At 32.2% G+C, this 18,020-nt stretch overlaps 1 protein-coding gene across 3 annotated transcripts in view; it reads right to left on the bottom strand.

Annotated features, from left to right (window-relative positions):
• The window catches only part of Alkbh8 (alkB homolog 8, tRNA methyltransferase), a 51,259-nt gene that overhangs the window by 11,576 nt on the left and 21,663 nt on the right, over positions 1-18,020 (bottom strand). For all 3 annotated transcript variants that reach the window (XM_046466404.2, XM_046466412.2, XM_046466417.2), the window contains exons 8-9: positions 12,241-12,347; positions 1,631-1,782 (exon numbers count right to left, since the gene is read on the bottom strand). In XM_046466404.2, coding sequence (XP_046322360.1) covers positions 1,631-1,782; positions 12,241-12,347 — 259 coding nt within the window. The remainder of the gene's footprint in view (positions 1-1,630; positions 1,783-12,240; positions 12,348-18,020) is intronic.

The raw sequence follows: 18,020 nt of genomic DNA, 5'->3' as shown, positions 1-18,020 counted from the left end.
TAACCTAATGATAACCTAAGATGGCAGCTTAGACCAGCAGTAATTTTTGCCTCTGCATCTTACTTCTGTCTCCATTTGTTTCATTGCAGTTGAGCAAATGTTGGTCAAAGGATACCAAATTTCAGTTACATAGACAAATAAGTCAAAGAAATCTATTTTACAACATGGTGACTATACGTAATAACAATGTGTTGTATTTTTGAAAATTGCTAAAAGATTAGATTTAAAGTGCTCTCATCACACACACACACACACACACAAAAAATTGTGTGTGATATAATTCATTTGCTAATTAGCCCAATTCAGCAACTCCATGATGTATACATATTCCAAAACATTATGTGGTACACAATATATACAATTTTTGTTATTGTAAAAACATCTGTAAACTGATTACCCAACTGAAGCTTCTTAGCACTTCCCTTACATTTGCATAAGAAAACTAGCATCTCTACAACTAGACTTTACTTGAGAAAAGAAACCTTGTCTTTCTTTCTTTCTTTCTTTCTTTCTCTCTCTCTCTTTCTTTCTTTTCTCTCTTTCTTTCTTTCTTTCTCCCTCTCTCTTTCTTTCTTTCTTTGATGAGTGCTAGATCCTTACCAAATAATAATAAATATTTTTAATTTAAAAATTCACATTTTAAGGCCCTTAGGACACTTTCAGCAAAATAGGCAAAAACTTGTTTTAAAGCTTCACTACCATCAAGATTATCAAACATAGAAGACTTCAAGTTTCTGTTAGGCTAACATCTTGTAGACATAATGAGGAGTTTTAATTCAAAATGTTTAAGATTATGATTAAATTCAAAAGCTACTGGTAGATACTACCCATAATTGAAACCCCCCGGATATAAAATGGATTCTATCACTGTTATTAAAAATTCTTATTTATAAAATGAAAAAAATCTCTGTAAACTAAGTCCAAGAAAGCATGATGTACTTATGTAGACAATTCAAAACAGTATCCTCTTGACAAATTTTGTGCAGTTCCCTTTAGTCCCTTCTAGGTTTCCAAATAGACTAAGCCATAAACCAATGCTTATTCCCTATAGTAACCTACCATAAAGCAATTTGTCATCTCTAGCTTCCCTGTTGGATTAATAAAAAAAAAAAAAAAAAGAAGAAGAAATCTGACAAGCTATTTTCAACAAAAACCTATTTTTGTACAAGTGATATTTTACTGTCCCATAATTCTAATACTCTAAACTGTTACTTCAATAAATAAAGTATTTCTTGGCACTCAACTGCTTAAAAAACTAAGTATGGGGAAAATAAAGATCATAAGAAAAGGGGCTAGGACTAGTAGCTCAGTGGTAAAGCACTTGCCTGGCATGTGTGAGGCACTGGGTTCGATCCTCAGCACCACATAAAAATAAATAAAGATATTATATGTCCATCTACAACTAAAAAAAATTAAAAAAAAAAAAGATCATAAGAAGAGTTCTTAACTTCAAAGAATACTCTAATGGAGGTGGTACAGAAAAGTATTCCAAAAGTAAAATACAAGGCAGAATACAGGAAATGCCATTATAAAAGCTATGGAAAAGCTATCCTAGGTACTGAGGGGACCTTAAAGGATTTCCATACTAGATTTACTCCATTTTACAGTAGAAATGAAATCATATACTTACTACAGTTACAAGGTGTGTGCCTCACTTTCCTAAATGTAAATGATGTTCGTATTCCCCTCTTGCTTAAAGTTAAGTCTCCAATATCATTGGTGATAATTCCACTTTTGTAATGCTCAGATGCTTGAACAGTATCAAATTTCCTGGGTGTGATTCTAAAAACAATAGGTAAAATAACTTACTTTATACTGCATTAAGAAAACCATTTTGGGTCTTTTAAAACTATTAAGGGAACAGAGCAAATCTATAAGAATATATTACATGTATCTATTAGATTCCCAGATTTGTTAGACCCTATAGGAAAAGTAAAGAAACATAAATATTTAAGGAAGTTATTTTCAGAATAATAATACTGGAAGAATGTACAACTAAAACAAACATTCCAGGCAAAAATGAAATAACAAATATTCAATTAATAACAATTTTTTAAAAAACATATTGAAGGTTTGGGGATGGAGCTCAGTGATAGAATGCTGGCCTAGCATGCACTGGGTTCAATCCCCAGTATACCTCTCCCTCTCTTTCTCTCTCTCTCTCTCTCTCACACACACACACACACACACACATACACACACACACACAAAAGCAAATTAGGCAAAAAGGTAACAAATAGATGGTCAATTTAAATCTAATTTCAGTAATTACGTTAAATGTAAAATGACTAAAAACTCTAATTAAAGAACAAAGATTGCTTGCCTAGACTTGCAAAATTAAATCCAACTACATGCTAATTACAAAAAAGTCTTAATTATCAGCATAAAGACTGGCTGAAAATAAAAAATACATATATAACATATAAAAATAAATATTTTGCATATACCAAACAAAACCAAAAGAAAAGTTATTTAGCTATACTAATCAGATAAAGCAGATTTTAAAGCAATATTACTAAAGATAAAAGGGGCATTTCATAATGGTCAATTCAACACAAAAATTCTAAAATCCTATATTTTCATAACAATCTTAAAACATGAAGCAAAAATTAAAAAAACAGGAAAAATATACAAATACATGACTATATCGGAGTTTTTGATACATTCTTCTCAGTAGCTGAAATCTAGTTTAGAGACATATTTTAACATCAAGAAACAACAGATAATAGAATCAAAAAAGTAGTGATTAACTCTTAAATTGCATAATATAAGTAAGTAGAATAAAAATTGAAAAATGAAGAAAGAGAGAGGTACTACTTATTTTAGATTATTAGAAGTTTTAAAGAGGATCCTTGAAGTAAAGTCACACTTTTGAATGGGAAAAAAGGGATCAATTAGTAGGAAATAAAACTCTTTACAGCTCAATTATAGTAAAATGCACAGATAAGTGTACTGTTGAATAGGCTTTAACAAATGTGTAATGCATGACAAATGTAACCAATACAGAATCAAGTATATTTCCATCACTCAAGGAAATTCCCTTTTGTTCTCTTATCCCACCTTAAAACCATCACTCTTCTGATTTCTATCAATACAGTTTTGCCTGTTCATGAATTTCATAAACAGTTAGTATCCATTCATTTAACATAATGATTTTGAGATTCATCCATGTTATGCTGTGTATCAGTACCTTATTGCCTTTCTATTGCTAAACAATATTCTACTATATGAAAATAAAACAATCTATTTGTTCAAAATCCCCTGTTGCACATTTTGGTGTTCCCAGTTTGGGATCATTAAAAATAAAGCTTCTATAAACATTTTTATCCACATCACTTTTAGGTACATATTTTCATTACTCTTGGCTAAATACCTAGGAATGAAATTGGTAGGATCATAGACTAAGAGACTGCCAGTTTTCCTATGTGATCCCAACATTTTACACTTTAACAAGCAACGAATGATTTTCAGTTGCTTGACATTCTCACAAACACTTGATATTTCCTGAGTTTTCAATTTGAGCCATTTTTTTGAATGGCAAGTGGTATGAAATTGTTTTAACTTGCATTTTTCTGATGATTAATATTGTACATTATTTCATGTGTTCATTAGCCGCTCACAGATCTTTTTTCTTATGAAGGATCTGTTTAAGTCTTTTTCTCAATTTTTTTTTCTTGTGTGTGTGTGTGTGTGTGTGTGTGTGTACAGCAGATATTTTCTCCCCATATGTGGCTGCCTTTACATTTTCTTAATGATAACTTTTGATGAGCAGAAGTGTTTAACTTTGATGAGGCCCAATTTATTATGCTTTATCATGGTGTTCTGAAATCTTTCTTAAAAGGAAAAAAAACATTGACTACTCCAAGGTTGCAAAAATATTCTCTCATATTGTCTTTTAGACATTTTATATTTTTTACTTTTATATTGAAATAGATGATCTACCTCAAATTAGTTTTTATTACTGGTATGAAATACTGAGGTTCATTTTATTTCCAATGGATACATAGCACCTATCTGGCAAATAAAAGAGACACTACTGAAATGGAAGCTCAGATAGACCTCAGTACAATAATACTGGGTGATTTCAACACACCTCTCCCCCCAAAATAAGCCATCTACACAATAAACTCAGTAAAGAACTTATAGACCTGAAAAACATTATAAATCAAATATAAGTCAAATGAACTTAACAGACATCTATAGATGTCTAACCACAGCTGAATATACTTTCTCAGCAGCTCATGGAACCTTCTCCAAAACAGACCATATTTTAGGACACAAAGTAACTTTCAGCAAATACAAAAAAAAAATTAATATGATTTCTTGCATCTTATGAGATCACGATGGAATGAAATTAGAATTCAATCCAACAAAATCCTATAGAAATTATATAAATATATGGAGATGAAGCAATACATTTTTGAATGATGAATGGGTAGTAGAAGAAAACAAGGGAGACATTAAAAATTCTTAAACTTAAATGAGAATAGTGATACAGCATATCAGAACCTCTGGACACTGTGAAGGCAGTCTAAAACAAAAGTTTATAGCTATGAATGTCTACATAAGAAAATCAGAAAGATCCCAAATAAACAATCTAATGATGCATCTCAAGGCCCTTTAAAAATAAGAACAAATGAGTTGCAAAACCAGTAGAAAGAAGGAAATTATTAAGATTAGAGATGAAGTTGAAAACGTAAAAAACAACACAAAGGCTGGGGTCATAAGGCTGGGGTCATGGCTCAGAGTAGAGCGCTAGCCTACCATGAAGGAGGCCCTGGGTTCGATCCTCAGCACCATATAAAAATAAAATAAAGATATTGTGTCTACCTATAACTAAAAAATAAATATTTTAAAACACAAAGGATCAATAAAAAAGAGTTATTTCTTTGAAAAGAAAAAACAAAGTTAATAAGTCCTTAGCCAAACTAACCAAAAGAAAAAAGACCCAAATTAATAAAAATTAGAGATGAAAAAGGAGAAATCACCACAGACATCACAGAAATCCAGCGGATCATTAGGGACTATTTTGAAAATGTATACTCCGATAAATTGGAAAAACCTAGAAAAAAATGGATATATTTCTAGACAAATATGATTTGACAAAATTGAATCAAAAGGACATAGAAAACCTAAACAGACCAATAACTTGTAATGAGATTGAAGCAATGAAAAAAAACTTTCCAAGACCAGGACCAGGTGGATTTTCAGTTGAATTCTACCAGACCTTTAAAACAGAACTAATGCCAGTATTCCTCAAATTATTCCATAAAATAGAAAGAGATATAACACTTTCAAATTCATTCTATAAAGCCAGTATCATACTCATACCAAAACCAGATAAGGACACATCAAGGAAAGAAAACTACAGATCAATAGCCCTGATGAACTTAGATACATAAATACTTAACAAAATATTAGCAAATCCTGTTAAATAACCTATTAAAAAGATTGTACATAATGACCAAGTTGGTTTTATTCCAGTCATGCAAGGATGGATTAACATATGCAAATCAATAAATGTAATTCATCACATAAATAGAATTAAAGACACTTAGTCTTCTCAATAAATGCAGAGACGGCCTTACACAAAATTCAGCACCCATTCATGATAAAAAAAAAAAAAAAAAACACTGAAGAAAAAAGGAAGAGATGGAACCTGTCTCAACATCATAAAGGTTCTATATGAAAAACCCAAATTCAACCTCTTAGTAAAAGGGGAAAAACTAAAAGAATTTCCTTTAAAATCTGGAACAAGACAAGAATGTCTATTCTCACCACTCCTAGGTGAATAGTGCTAGAAATTCTAGCAAGAGCAATTAGGCAAGAGAAGGAAATACAAGGGATAAAAATAGGAAAGGAAGTCAAATTTGCAGATGTTATGGTCCTTTACTTAGACGATCCAAAAAACTGTACTAAAAGACTGTAAGAGCTAATAAATTTGGCAAAGTATCAGGTTATAAAATCAACATACAAAAATCAGTAGCTTTATCACAAGAATGGGATCCTAATTAGAATAAGTTATACTTCATGTATGTATAATATGTCAAAATATACTCTACTGTCATGTACAAAGAAAAATAAAAGAATAAATAAAATATACCTGAAAAAAAAAATCAATAGTTTTCCTATATACCAACAATGAATGCACTGAGAAAGAAATCAGGAAAATTCTATTCACAATAGCCTCAAAAAAATAAACAAATATAACCAAGGAGGTAAAAGACTTCTACAATGAAAATTACAGAACACTGAAGAAAAAAAATTGAAGACCTCAGGAGATGGAAAGACCTCCAATGTTTATGGGTAGGCAGAATTAATATTGTTAAAATGGTCATACTACCAAAATCATTACACAGACTCAATACAGTTCCCAATAAAAGACCAATGACAGTCTTCACAGAACTAGGAAAAACTGTCCTAAAATAATTTGGAAGAATTAAAAACCCAGACTAACCAAAGCAATTCACAGCCATAAAAGCAATGCTAGAGGCATCATAATACCTGACTTCAAATTATATTACAGAAATGTATAGTAACAAATATAGCATGGTATTGGCATAAAAACAAGACACACAGACTAATGGTACAAAATACAGGAGAGACAAACCCACACATCTACAATCATCTGATTCTTGACGAAAGTGCCAAAAACATACATTGGAGAAAAGACAGCTTTTTAAATAAATGCTGCCAGAAAAACTAGTTATCTATACGTAGAAGAATGAAACTAGACCCTTATCTTTCACTCTGCACAAAAATCAACTCGAAATGGATCAAAGACCTAGAAATTCGACCAGAAACTATGCAACTCCTAGAAGAAACCATAGTTAACACTCCAGCAGATAGGTACAGGTAACCACTTTCTCAGTAGGACCCCTAAAGCTCAGGAAATAATGCCAAGAGTTAATAAATGGGATGGCATCAAATTAAAATGCTTCTGTCCAGCAAAGGAACAATTAGGAATGTGAAGAAAGAATCTACAGAATGGGAGAAAATCTTTGCTAGCTACTCTTTTGACAAAGGATTCATATCTAGAAAATCTAAAGAAATCAAAAAACTTAATATCAAAAATCAAATAAATCAATTAATAAATGGGCAAATGAATTGAACAGATACTTCTCAAAAGAATAAATACAAATGGCCAACAAATAGATGAAAAAAACGTCCAGCATCATTATCAGTTACGGAAAGGCAAATCAAAACTACACTGAGATTTCATCTCACACTAGTCAGAATGGCAGTCATCAAGAATCCTGATTAGATTAATTAACAGATTAATTAATTAATAGATTCTGTCATGTAAAATTAAAAGAACAAATTAAAATTAAAAAATAAATTTTAAAAAAGAACACAAACAATAATAAATGCTGAAGAGGATGTGGAGAAAAGAAATATTTTTACACTGTTGGTGTGACGGTAAATTAGTACAACCACTGTAGAAATTAGTATGGAGGCTCCTCAAAAGACTAGGCATGGAACGACCAAATGACCCAGCTAGACCACTTCTCAGTATACACTCTGAAGAATTAAGGCATCTTTCTACGGTGATACATGCATATCCATGTTTTAGCAGCACAATTCACAACAGTCAACTATGAACCAGCCTAGGTGTCCATCCATCAACAGATGAATGGATAAAGAAAATGTGGTATATACACAGTATGGTGTTTTAATCAGCCATAAAGAAGAATGAAATTATGTCATTTTGCAGGAAAATGGATGGAGCTAGAGACCATCAGTTAAGCAAAACAAGCCAAACTCAGAAGGTCAAAGATTGTATGTTTTCTCTAGTAATGTGAAAGCTAGAGAGGAAATAAGAAAGGTGTGGCGGAGGGCAAGGGTGTCTCGTGAAAATCAAAGGGAGATCAGTAAAGAAAGGGACCAAGAGAGGGAGAGGGGGAAGTGCTGGAAAGTGATATTGGCCAAATTATATTGTTAATATTGTGTATATTAAATATATTTTTAAGGGAGAAGGAGGGAAAGAGGAAGTACTGGGGACTGAAATGGAGACAAATAAATTCCATGCATGTAAAAATGAACCCACTATTATGCATAATCATAAGGCATTAATAAAAATATCTTTTAAAAAAGAGAATTAAAAAATGAAAACTAAAAGAGCTTGTGCTAAGGGCAATTTTTAAGAAGGAAAAGCAAGCAATCATTGCCTAAATATATGTTACTCTAATAGCTAAAAATATTAAAACTATGAGGTTGAACATGAGAATTTTTTATAAGATGAGTGTCTTGAAACTCTTTTCTAACAAACTAAATCCCTCTCTTGGAGGTTAAGAAGTTCTCTATTACAGCACTTTTAAGTCAATTACTGAAGGCCAAATAGCTTTTAACTGCTTTTGATACCAATCTCAGATTTTTAGAGATAGGTAACCTCCATGTTAAAATAATGATTTCTTCACACATCACTAAAAATTTTTATTTTTTCCCCATGCTCAAATTATAATCTAATTGGGAAAATATTCAATAAAAAGATAAAAACATTTTAAATAATAATCCAATATAATAGAAGAGGTAGTAGGAGACAACACAGTCCTCGGGAAAGTAAGGAATCAATTATTTCAAGCTAATATAGGAAAAGTTTTATAAATTAAAAAGGAAGCAAAAGTTGAGTGTAAACAGAGTAAATGGAAAGGAAAATGAAACATACTGTTCTGAGGGTTGACAGTGTGAGTGTGAAGGCACAGTATAAGTTCAGAGGAAGGGAACAAACTAGAACCGTGATTAAGAGCACCGATTCTAAAGCCAAATTGGCTGCTGATCTTGGCTTGCCACTTCCTGGCTTTGTGACTGTTCAAGTTATTTAACTTCTTTATGTGTCAATTTCCTTTAAAAATGAAGACAAAACTATGGAACAACTTCCCACTACGATTGTAAAAATTAAATGAGTTAATAGATGTAAAGCTTTCAGAACAATAATTGATACAAAGAAAATATTCCAAAAATAATTTAAATACACATTTTTTTTCCTTCCTGTACTAGGGATTGAACACAGGGTCTCTTATACATGCTAGATAAGCACTCATCCACTGAGCTACAATCCAAGCTCTCAACAAATAATTTAAAAGAAGAGTTCATGAAATCTCATGAATTAATGCCTCCCAAGGACAGTCGTGTAACAAATAAAATGAAGCAGGTAGATTTATTTAGAAACACATTGTCTGCTCTTATAGGAATAATTTTCATTTTAATAAAGCAGAGTATTATCTTCCATTTTCTGGGAATACATATTCTCATTCAGTCTAGTTTTCCATTTCCTACTTTTCTTAAAACAAACATGATGGCTAGGGTTGTGGTTCAGAGGTAGAGCACTTGTCTAGCATGTGTGAGGGACTAGGTTCAATCCTCAGTACCACATAAAAATAAAATAAAGGTATTGTGCCTACCTACAATTAAAAAATAAATATTAAAAAAACATACATTAGTTCAGGAAATATTTAATTTTTATTTAATTCTATTATAACATAAAAACAATATTAACAAGCACAGTGATAAATAAAAATTGTTACTCAGTTTTTGATCCAGGAGTAATAGAAAAGGGTAGAACTGTAGAAAACTGGAAAAGTAGCCACCACCTAAAAAATGACATTGATATTCAGTCTCCATTATTGCTACCAATCAATATGTGGCCCAGTATTGACAGAACTTTTCAGTTTTCAGAAGAAGCTAAAAACTCAAATTTTATATGAAAGCTCATGATTCTTGTATGTACATAATTAAAACAGAACAAATCATGTGAACCATCCCGTACCAGTCAAACAGAACATTTCAGACTGTTAAGTTTATTCACATGCTACTGGTTTGCCAACTTTGATTTAGGACATGTAAATTAATAAATTTGAGTTTCATCAAATTGAAATAAGATTAAGGTATTTGAAATTAATATTATAGGGCAGCATTAAGCTTTTTCAAATCTATGACTCTCCACAGTGCTTTTTTATTTCAGAATAGAAATAAAGTTTTTAATCAATATGTTTATATAGTTTTAAGGTATATTAAATATGCTTTTTCAGTCTATTTCCCTTTCACCAAAGATTCTGATAAACATCTAAATAGCTGGGATATTGTTTCTTCTCTCTCTTTTCTCTCTCCTGATCTCTTTGCTTCCCTCCTTCTCTTATTTCTCTCTCTCTCTCTCTCTCTCTCTCTCTGTCTCTCTCTCTCTCTTTTGAACACCCCCCCTCCACACACACACACACAAACACACAAAATTATACAGTCACATTACAGGCAATGAGGTCAATGACAGCCTTCAAAAATAATACTGGGGATGGTGGTGCACAACTGTAATCCCAGCAACTTGGGAGGCTGAGGCAAGAAGATCGCCAAGTTAGAGGTCAGCCTCAGCAACTTAGCAAGGTCCTAAAGAACTCAATGAGACCCTGTCTCAAAAAATAAAAAGGGCTGGGAATGTAGCTCAGAGATAAAGTACCCCTGAGTTCAATCCACAGTTAATAATAATAATAATAATAATGATAATAATGCTGAGGGGTTTTCCCCTAAAAAAATATTAAGAAGGATTTTTGAGTCTACAGCCAAGATTAAAAATAAATATTACTTATAATCCAACCTTCCAGAAATAAATATTAACATTTAAAGGCATGATATACTTTCAACAACAGGATAAATATGATCAAAATGATGTTTTAGAAGAATCTGTATCGTTACCAAAAGTAGATGGAAATATTTTCTTACTATATGGACAGTAATTTCTTATTTTGCATTTTTTATAAAAGCATTACTCTTAAGCTTAAACATTAGTGACAGCAAAAATGCTTGTACCCAAAAAATAAAATGTCATTACATTCAAAATTCCAAGAATACGTAAAACCAATGGATTAGATCACCATTTTCATTTATTTTAAGTTATGAACATTTTAGTAGCCATGAAAAAAATCAAATAAATTTAAGCACCAGTGCACAAAATCAGGCCATCTTTTTTATGGCTCACATTTAAGAGAGGTTACAAATTCATTTACATGATCACTTCCATGAATTTTTATAAAAATGTGTCAGCTAAAACCTCCAAGCAGAACAAAATAAGTACATAACTCAGCAACATTTTAAGTGATAATAGATATAAATCGTAGCAGTACTCTCTTCTCAAAAGGCTAAAAGTGCATTCCTACCAAAAGCATATAATGTATTTCTTTAGATTCAGATTAAATCAAACTCAAGGAGCATTCTACAACACAATTGGCCTCTTCAAAAGAACCAAACATCATGAAGGACAAAGAAAAGTTGAGGAAGTGTTTCAAAATAAAGATTAAATAAAATTAGCAAATAAATGTGATGTAGAATCATGAACTGAATCCCGAACTGAGAGAAAGCTTGGTATAAAGCACTTAGTCTTACAACTAGCAAAACCTGAATATGGATTATATATAAGTATTTTATCAATATTAGATTTTCTGAATTTGAGTGTTACACTATGGTTTTATTAAACATGGATAAGCAAACTCATTCCATAAAGAGCCAGACAATAAATATTTCAGGCATTGAAGGCCACATATAGATTCTGTTGAAAATTCCCCATTGTTTTCCATTTTAAAACCCTTTGGAAATATAAAATTCATTCTTAGCTCAATGCTGCATAGAAACAGAATTAAATTTGGCCCATAAGCCATAGTTGGCTAACCCCTGATATAGATATGGACCTTGTTTTTAGGAAACACATAATGAAGCATGTAAAGATAAAGGGTCATGATATAATTTTCAAATGATTCAGCAAAAAATAATAATAAATGTGAGAAAGAAATAACAGATGTGGCAGAATGTTCCCAACTGATAAATCTAGGTAAAAGGTGAAGGGAGTTCACTTCACTATGCTTCCAACTCTTCTTTAAATTTTATTTTTTCCCAAAATAAAAAGATTTTAAAATGTTTAAAATAACATCATAGAGCTGGGGTTGTACCTCAGTGGTAGATTGTTTGCCTAGCATGTGCGAGGCACTGGGTTCGATCCTTAGCACCACATAAGAATAAATAAAATAAAGGTATTGTGTCCATTTACAACTAAAAAAAAATCATAAATGTTTAAAACAACGATAAAAAATTAAAATTCTAAGTGTAAAAAGAAAGGCCATAGATGGCCCTAGGTTCCTAGTAGAATTGAACCCAGAAGCCCCAAAGTGCAGGCATGATCCAGTGGCTCAGACAGAGAAGAACAAGAACTCTCACAAAGCAAAAGACATCCTGACATCAGGGTCATTTCAATATACATACCCATGAGTCCAAAGGTATCTAGATTCTCCTGTCATCACTAGCAAACTCCGACGAGGCAACATAACTTGTACTGTGACACCATCTGGATGCTTAAAATCCATAACAATCTTGAAGCAAAAACAAAAACATAAAGTCAATACAAAATTTCATATACTCCAAGGATAAGGGTGATTTATTCATTCTGGCCTATTTTCTAGGCTAACATATTAAAAAAAATTATGCTTACAGAAAAGTACAGCACAGTGGTTCTCAAACTTTCATGCAGAATAGTCAAATGAATGAAGAAAAAAAACCAAAATTCATCCGTAGAAATTCAGAGTTAATCTGTCTAAAGTAAGGTTCAGGAATCTGCATTTCTAACAATCACCCCAAGAAATTATAAAGCAGGTAATCTGAGGATCATACCATGGAAAACCTAGGGTAATGGTCAAACACAAAGGCTTTGGAGCTGAAACGCTCACATCCTGGCTCTTCCATTTACTAGCCACATGAACTGGGACAAGCCATTTAACCTCTTTGTGCCCTGGCTTTCTCAGCTCTTATAGAATTGCTATATGATTAAATATGTAATAGACATAAATAGGATCATGTTTACACATTGGGACTTCTGGGTTCAATTCTCCTAGAAACCTGGGGGCATCTATGGCCTTTCTTTTTACACTTAGAATTTTAATCTTTTACTTACTGTTTTTTAACATTTATAATTTTATATTTTTATTTGTAAATGGACACAATACTTTTATTTAATCTTATGTGGTGCTAAGAGACATGACACATAGTAAATACACAAATTGTAGCTGTTATTTTTATTATCTCTAGAATACTAACAATTAATAATCTAAGGAAAAGTAACGATTAAATACAGATTCTAATGTAACCCATTTTGCACCTTGAAAGTCATGCAACATACTGGAATTGGATGCTGATTAATAAGAGATGATTAGAGAAAACAGGAAATTTTTCAGCCACTTTTCCTAAGTTATACTCAAATATTATTCAGAACGGCAACTTGTAAAGATACTACACCCATAAAATCTTTTTTGTCCTAGTAGCCTATCAAACACCAGACTTCAACTAAAATAGCAGCAGCTGACAAATGTGAAATAAAAAGGCATGCCATAGGGCTGAAAAATATATTAATTGAACAAGCCATTTGAAAAATAAATATAACAAAGTATTAAGTGGGATGAAGAAATACCTTTCTTAGAGATAAACTCAGCAAAGTACCTGAGACAAAGTTAGTATTCAATAAATGTTATTAATGCTATTATTAATAATATTGGACCAAACTACATAAGCCACATGAAAATTCTCTGAAAACTATAAGGAATTATACAGATCTAAGCTGATTCTTTTCCCCATTCTCACCTATTCTTTCAATCTAATTGTGGAAAGTAATGTAAGGTGATATATGTAATTTCATATAGTTATACTCTAAAAGCATTCTATTCATAAACACTACAGATTAATTCTGAAGTTTTTAGGGATGATGTGTACTGATACCTGCAACTTTCTTGAAATGTATAAATAAAGAAGTAATGAAGTGATGGATGGATAGATATTTGATAAAACAAAAGTTTTAAAATGATACTTTTAGAATTTAGGTAGTGTGTACATAGATCTTTACTCTACAATTCTTTCAACTTTTCCACATGAAAATTTTTATAATATATTACTGAGGGAAAGGGGGAAGAAATCCACCTGACTGTGGCCCATTTTCAACCAATGTGTATGGGATTCAATTTTCTGAATAAAAGCTAAGTTCCACATATAGAAAAGAATAATCATCATGTTTATCATTTTATTAAAGACAGTCATCTGTATCCCACATTGTGATAGGAAAATATTCCAGAAAATGAGACTCCAATTCATTCATCAAACAAATATTTACTAACCCATTATGTTGCATTATCCTATATATAAGACACCTATAGAATTCTATAAGCTACCTATAAAATTGTTCAACTTAAACCCCAAACAGAAGGCTCTAACAGTTTTATGAACCCAGGGATAGAAAAGATGAAGGAGAAGGACTAGGAGTTCAAAAGTCATGAGTACGAAGACCAGTGAGAAAAGGTGTCTTCTAGGTTTGCCACTCATCCCCCAACAAGAAGGTTTTGGTGCATGAAGAGGACTTGACCAAAGGCCTCACATTCAGAAAGCACCTGAGCTAGGAATGCAAATAAGCATAAGAGCATGACCAGCCAGGGGAGCCTGATTACTTTATTGCAAATGCTCTTAGAAACTATAATGCACTGAACAACATTCCCCTGCAACTGCTGAATCATTCTGCCATGGGACAGCTCAGATGTACAGGAGCCCTTTCCAATTATTATTTTTAGTTTAACCTATTTCTCTACTTTCCAAGATGGCAGAGTCAATAAAGACCAAATCCCCAGAAACTTGTGGGCATGACTGAGGACAATATTCAGTTCAAACAAATAAACAAATATCTTAGACATTCTGATCTTTTACAACTTTACACATCCAAAATGCAACAGAATGAACATTTCAGATACAGTTATCACTCTATCACCCAAGAAAAAATAAAATTCATTAGAAAAAAATAAGATTCATTAGTACATAAAAGAAGGAACAGATCTCCACGTTGGCCAAACAGGAAAATGAAGGACATATCGTCACTGGGCATACTTCTGAAAAGAAGACAAACTTAATCTTGATCCTTAATGGTTAGAAATAGACTGAAATCATTAACCTATTAAGAGAAACCCTGAAGAATATGTGGAAAAGTGACAATATGATATAAAGAATGACATGTGATTCACAAAGAATGATAAAAGCTGGGGGCTAGGGTTGTGGCTCAGTGGTAAAGCACGTGCCTTGCACGTGTGAGGTACTGGGTTTGAGCCTCAGCACCACATAAAAATAAATAAATAAAGATATTTTTCCATCTACAACTAAAAAAAAAATTTAAAAGCTGAGACCAGAAATTACTTCATTATTTAGAGAAGATATTTCATAGATTGAAGTCCACTGTTTCCCACAAACTACCAATTTTAAATCTTCTAGATTGTGCTAATATCTTAATTTGACCAAAATGAAATAACAGCAAAGAAGAGACTCCACATACCTTGATATGGACAGACATGTCCACCATGTCTGGATAAGTGGGAAAGAAAAGAAGAAAAAGAGAAGACAGACTCAAAATTGCAAGGATATAAGATTAGAATTATATATTTTAAAAACTACATAAAAATTATCAGAACTACAAAATACAGCTGTGCCAAAAATATGTTTATGTATTTTCCCTGGACTTACGAATTTATAGTCCCACCATTTAAAGAGCTAATTTGTCTACTGTAGGTAATCAGAGGAATTGGGAGCATTTTTAGTAAAACAAATATAGTTTTTTGTCTCTCAACAAAAGATGATGCTCCCACAAGAACATACTGCTATGCTGAAGAGTAGTTGGAAGAGAAGTTTGTTGGTTATGCCATATTTTTCTATGACAGAGAAATAGACACCAATGAAAACCAATGGCTGATTTCAGTGGCCTTTAAAACTTCTATGTATAGCACATAGCCTGCTCCTTTAAGACAAATTAAAATCAAGACCTGCAACAAACCTATTTCTCTTTCCTGGTTCTTACTGGCAAAGTATGTTTTAAAAAATAATAATAATAAATTGTTTTTTTCAACAACCCACATTGGAGACTTGAATCCATTTGATTAAACTGTTTGAAAGTTGGAATCCCCAAAATACCAAGTCTAGTGAAACCAAAAGGAAAAGAGAAAAATGTCACCGATGCACCCTGAAATTATCATATAGGACCTCCCATTTGAAAATGACAAAAATAAAAAACAAGCTTTGCTTCCTTGTCCTTTAGACAACATCAATTTCTAAAAAATATAGGCCTCTCTATTCTGGTCATGAGAATGGAAAAAATCACACCCGTCTGGACATGAAAATTAGATAGTGCCCTACAATATGGGAGAATAAGCCCTTAACAGCAAGTGCAACAGCTAAATACAGTGCAATCCAAAGGCACTCAATTCTCATTGCTACTAAGAAAGAATATGAAAGGCAGAACTTCATTTGATGCTTATGATGTAAAAACTTTCTCAGTTGATCAGGTACTACACACGCATTTAGGACACATATCAAGGAACATGCCTGCAGTGTGCATATGTGAAACAAGCAATATTATATAGGTCAAAAATTTTAAAAATAAAACACTAACACTATAGCACAAATCAGCCAATTCTACCTTTCAAACATAACTCTGCCTTCCAAAAGTCAGTCTCAGCTGCAGAATGAATAAATTATACCATCTTATCCTCTTCAACCCCAATTACAGATGATTTTGAACTTTCTTGTCTAGCTAAGCTCCAGTGTAATATAAAATAAAAACAGAAGACATCTTTTAGCTCAACAGTCTAAATGCAATTGCCAAATGGTACAATGGAGAGCAAAATGCCCACTGCATAATAGAAAAATTAATGTGAAAAATAAAAGGTGCTCAAGGAGATACTTTAGATACCATTGCATATTAAATATTATAAATGCTTGGTTTAAATGCCTAAAAGATAATATGCTCATGCTTATGTGTTTACACTGAGACCATTTGCTATGAGCTCTCATTAATTACACTGTGGCTTCATTTGTTTGTGGAAAACGAACCAGCATCCAAAGATGGGGTCTCAAAAATGTCAGTGACAAACCACTTTATATATAAGGCTAAAGAAGTAATGAAACATTTTAGTTTAAAAAATATAAACTTTTAAAATTTTATCCCTATTTACTCATTATAGCTTATCTAGTGTATTATATTCTAGAAGGATTTTTGAATTAATTAATTATAAATACTTAATTTGAAAGAATACAGTGGTGTATCTTTTGGACAGAAGGCTTCCTAAATTCCATTTGTATATTGTATGGACCTTTTTCCTTAAGCAAAATAAATCAACAGATTCATATATACATATAACCAAAAAAAGACATCTAGAGGAACAAAGAACAACAGTCAGGGGTATATCTGTTCCTGAGGCACTAGATTGTTCCCATAAGAAAAAGGTCACTTATAGCATCTACCACATCCCAAGCATAGAACAGGTAGTTGCTGGCAATGATGATGATAGCAATAGCAGCATTGACAATGATGAAAAAAGCAATAGTAGCTGCTATCATTTGTACTAAATGCTTACCAACTCCCTGTGACAATTAAATGCAAGTATTGTATGCCAACTGCAATATAAGACAGAAAACACAAAAAGGAAGTTATCGCTCCTTAGTCAATTAAAAGTTATTAATATAAGAGATGAGCTAGAACCCAAGTTTCCTGACTTGTTCCATGCTGAATTCAGTTCCAGTAGGAACACACAAGGATCTGAAAATAAAACATATAGGCTTTAACTTTTTCAGTTTCCAGCATTGCATTAGGATATAAATTGAATGATGATTCAAACTGCCATTCGGAGCCTATATTAATTCATTTCTAATCTTTCTCTGAAAGAATAAGTCTGAAATTTCTTGTCTTTGGAATTGGAACTATACCATGTGATATTAACATTTCAGCATTTTCTAACTCCACTGTCCAAAATCTCAGCTAAATAACACAATCATCTATGAGCTTTCTATAAATATACAAAACAGCCTTCATCACAGACATTCTTAATTAGAATAAGCCAAGGTACAAAAAGACAGTCTAGCAGAGGGGAAAAAAAAGAATCAGAGAGACCTCAAATATTTAAATATCAAACACAGGTTATAAAACAAACATGTGTACCATGTTCGAAGATATAAACGCTAAGCTTGAATAC

This window comes from Marmota monax, unplaced genomic scaffold (assembly GCF_021218885.2).
Source record: "Marmota monax isolate L192 unplaced genomic scaffold, Marmota_monax_Labrador192_F-V1.1 WCK01_AAM20220418_F8-fsc00045, whole genome shotgun sequence".
Taxonomy (NCBI): Eukaryota; Metazoa; Chordata; class Mammalia; order Rodentia; family Sciuridae; genus Marmota; species Marmota monax.
This window is presented reverse-complemented; position numbering and strand designations above follow the sequence as displayed.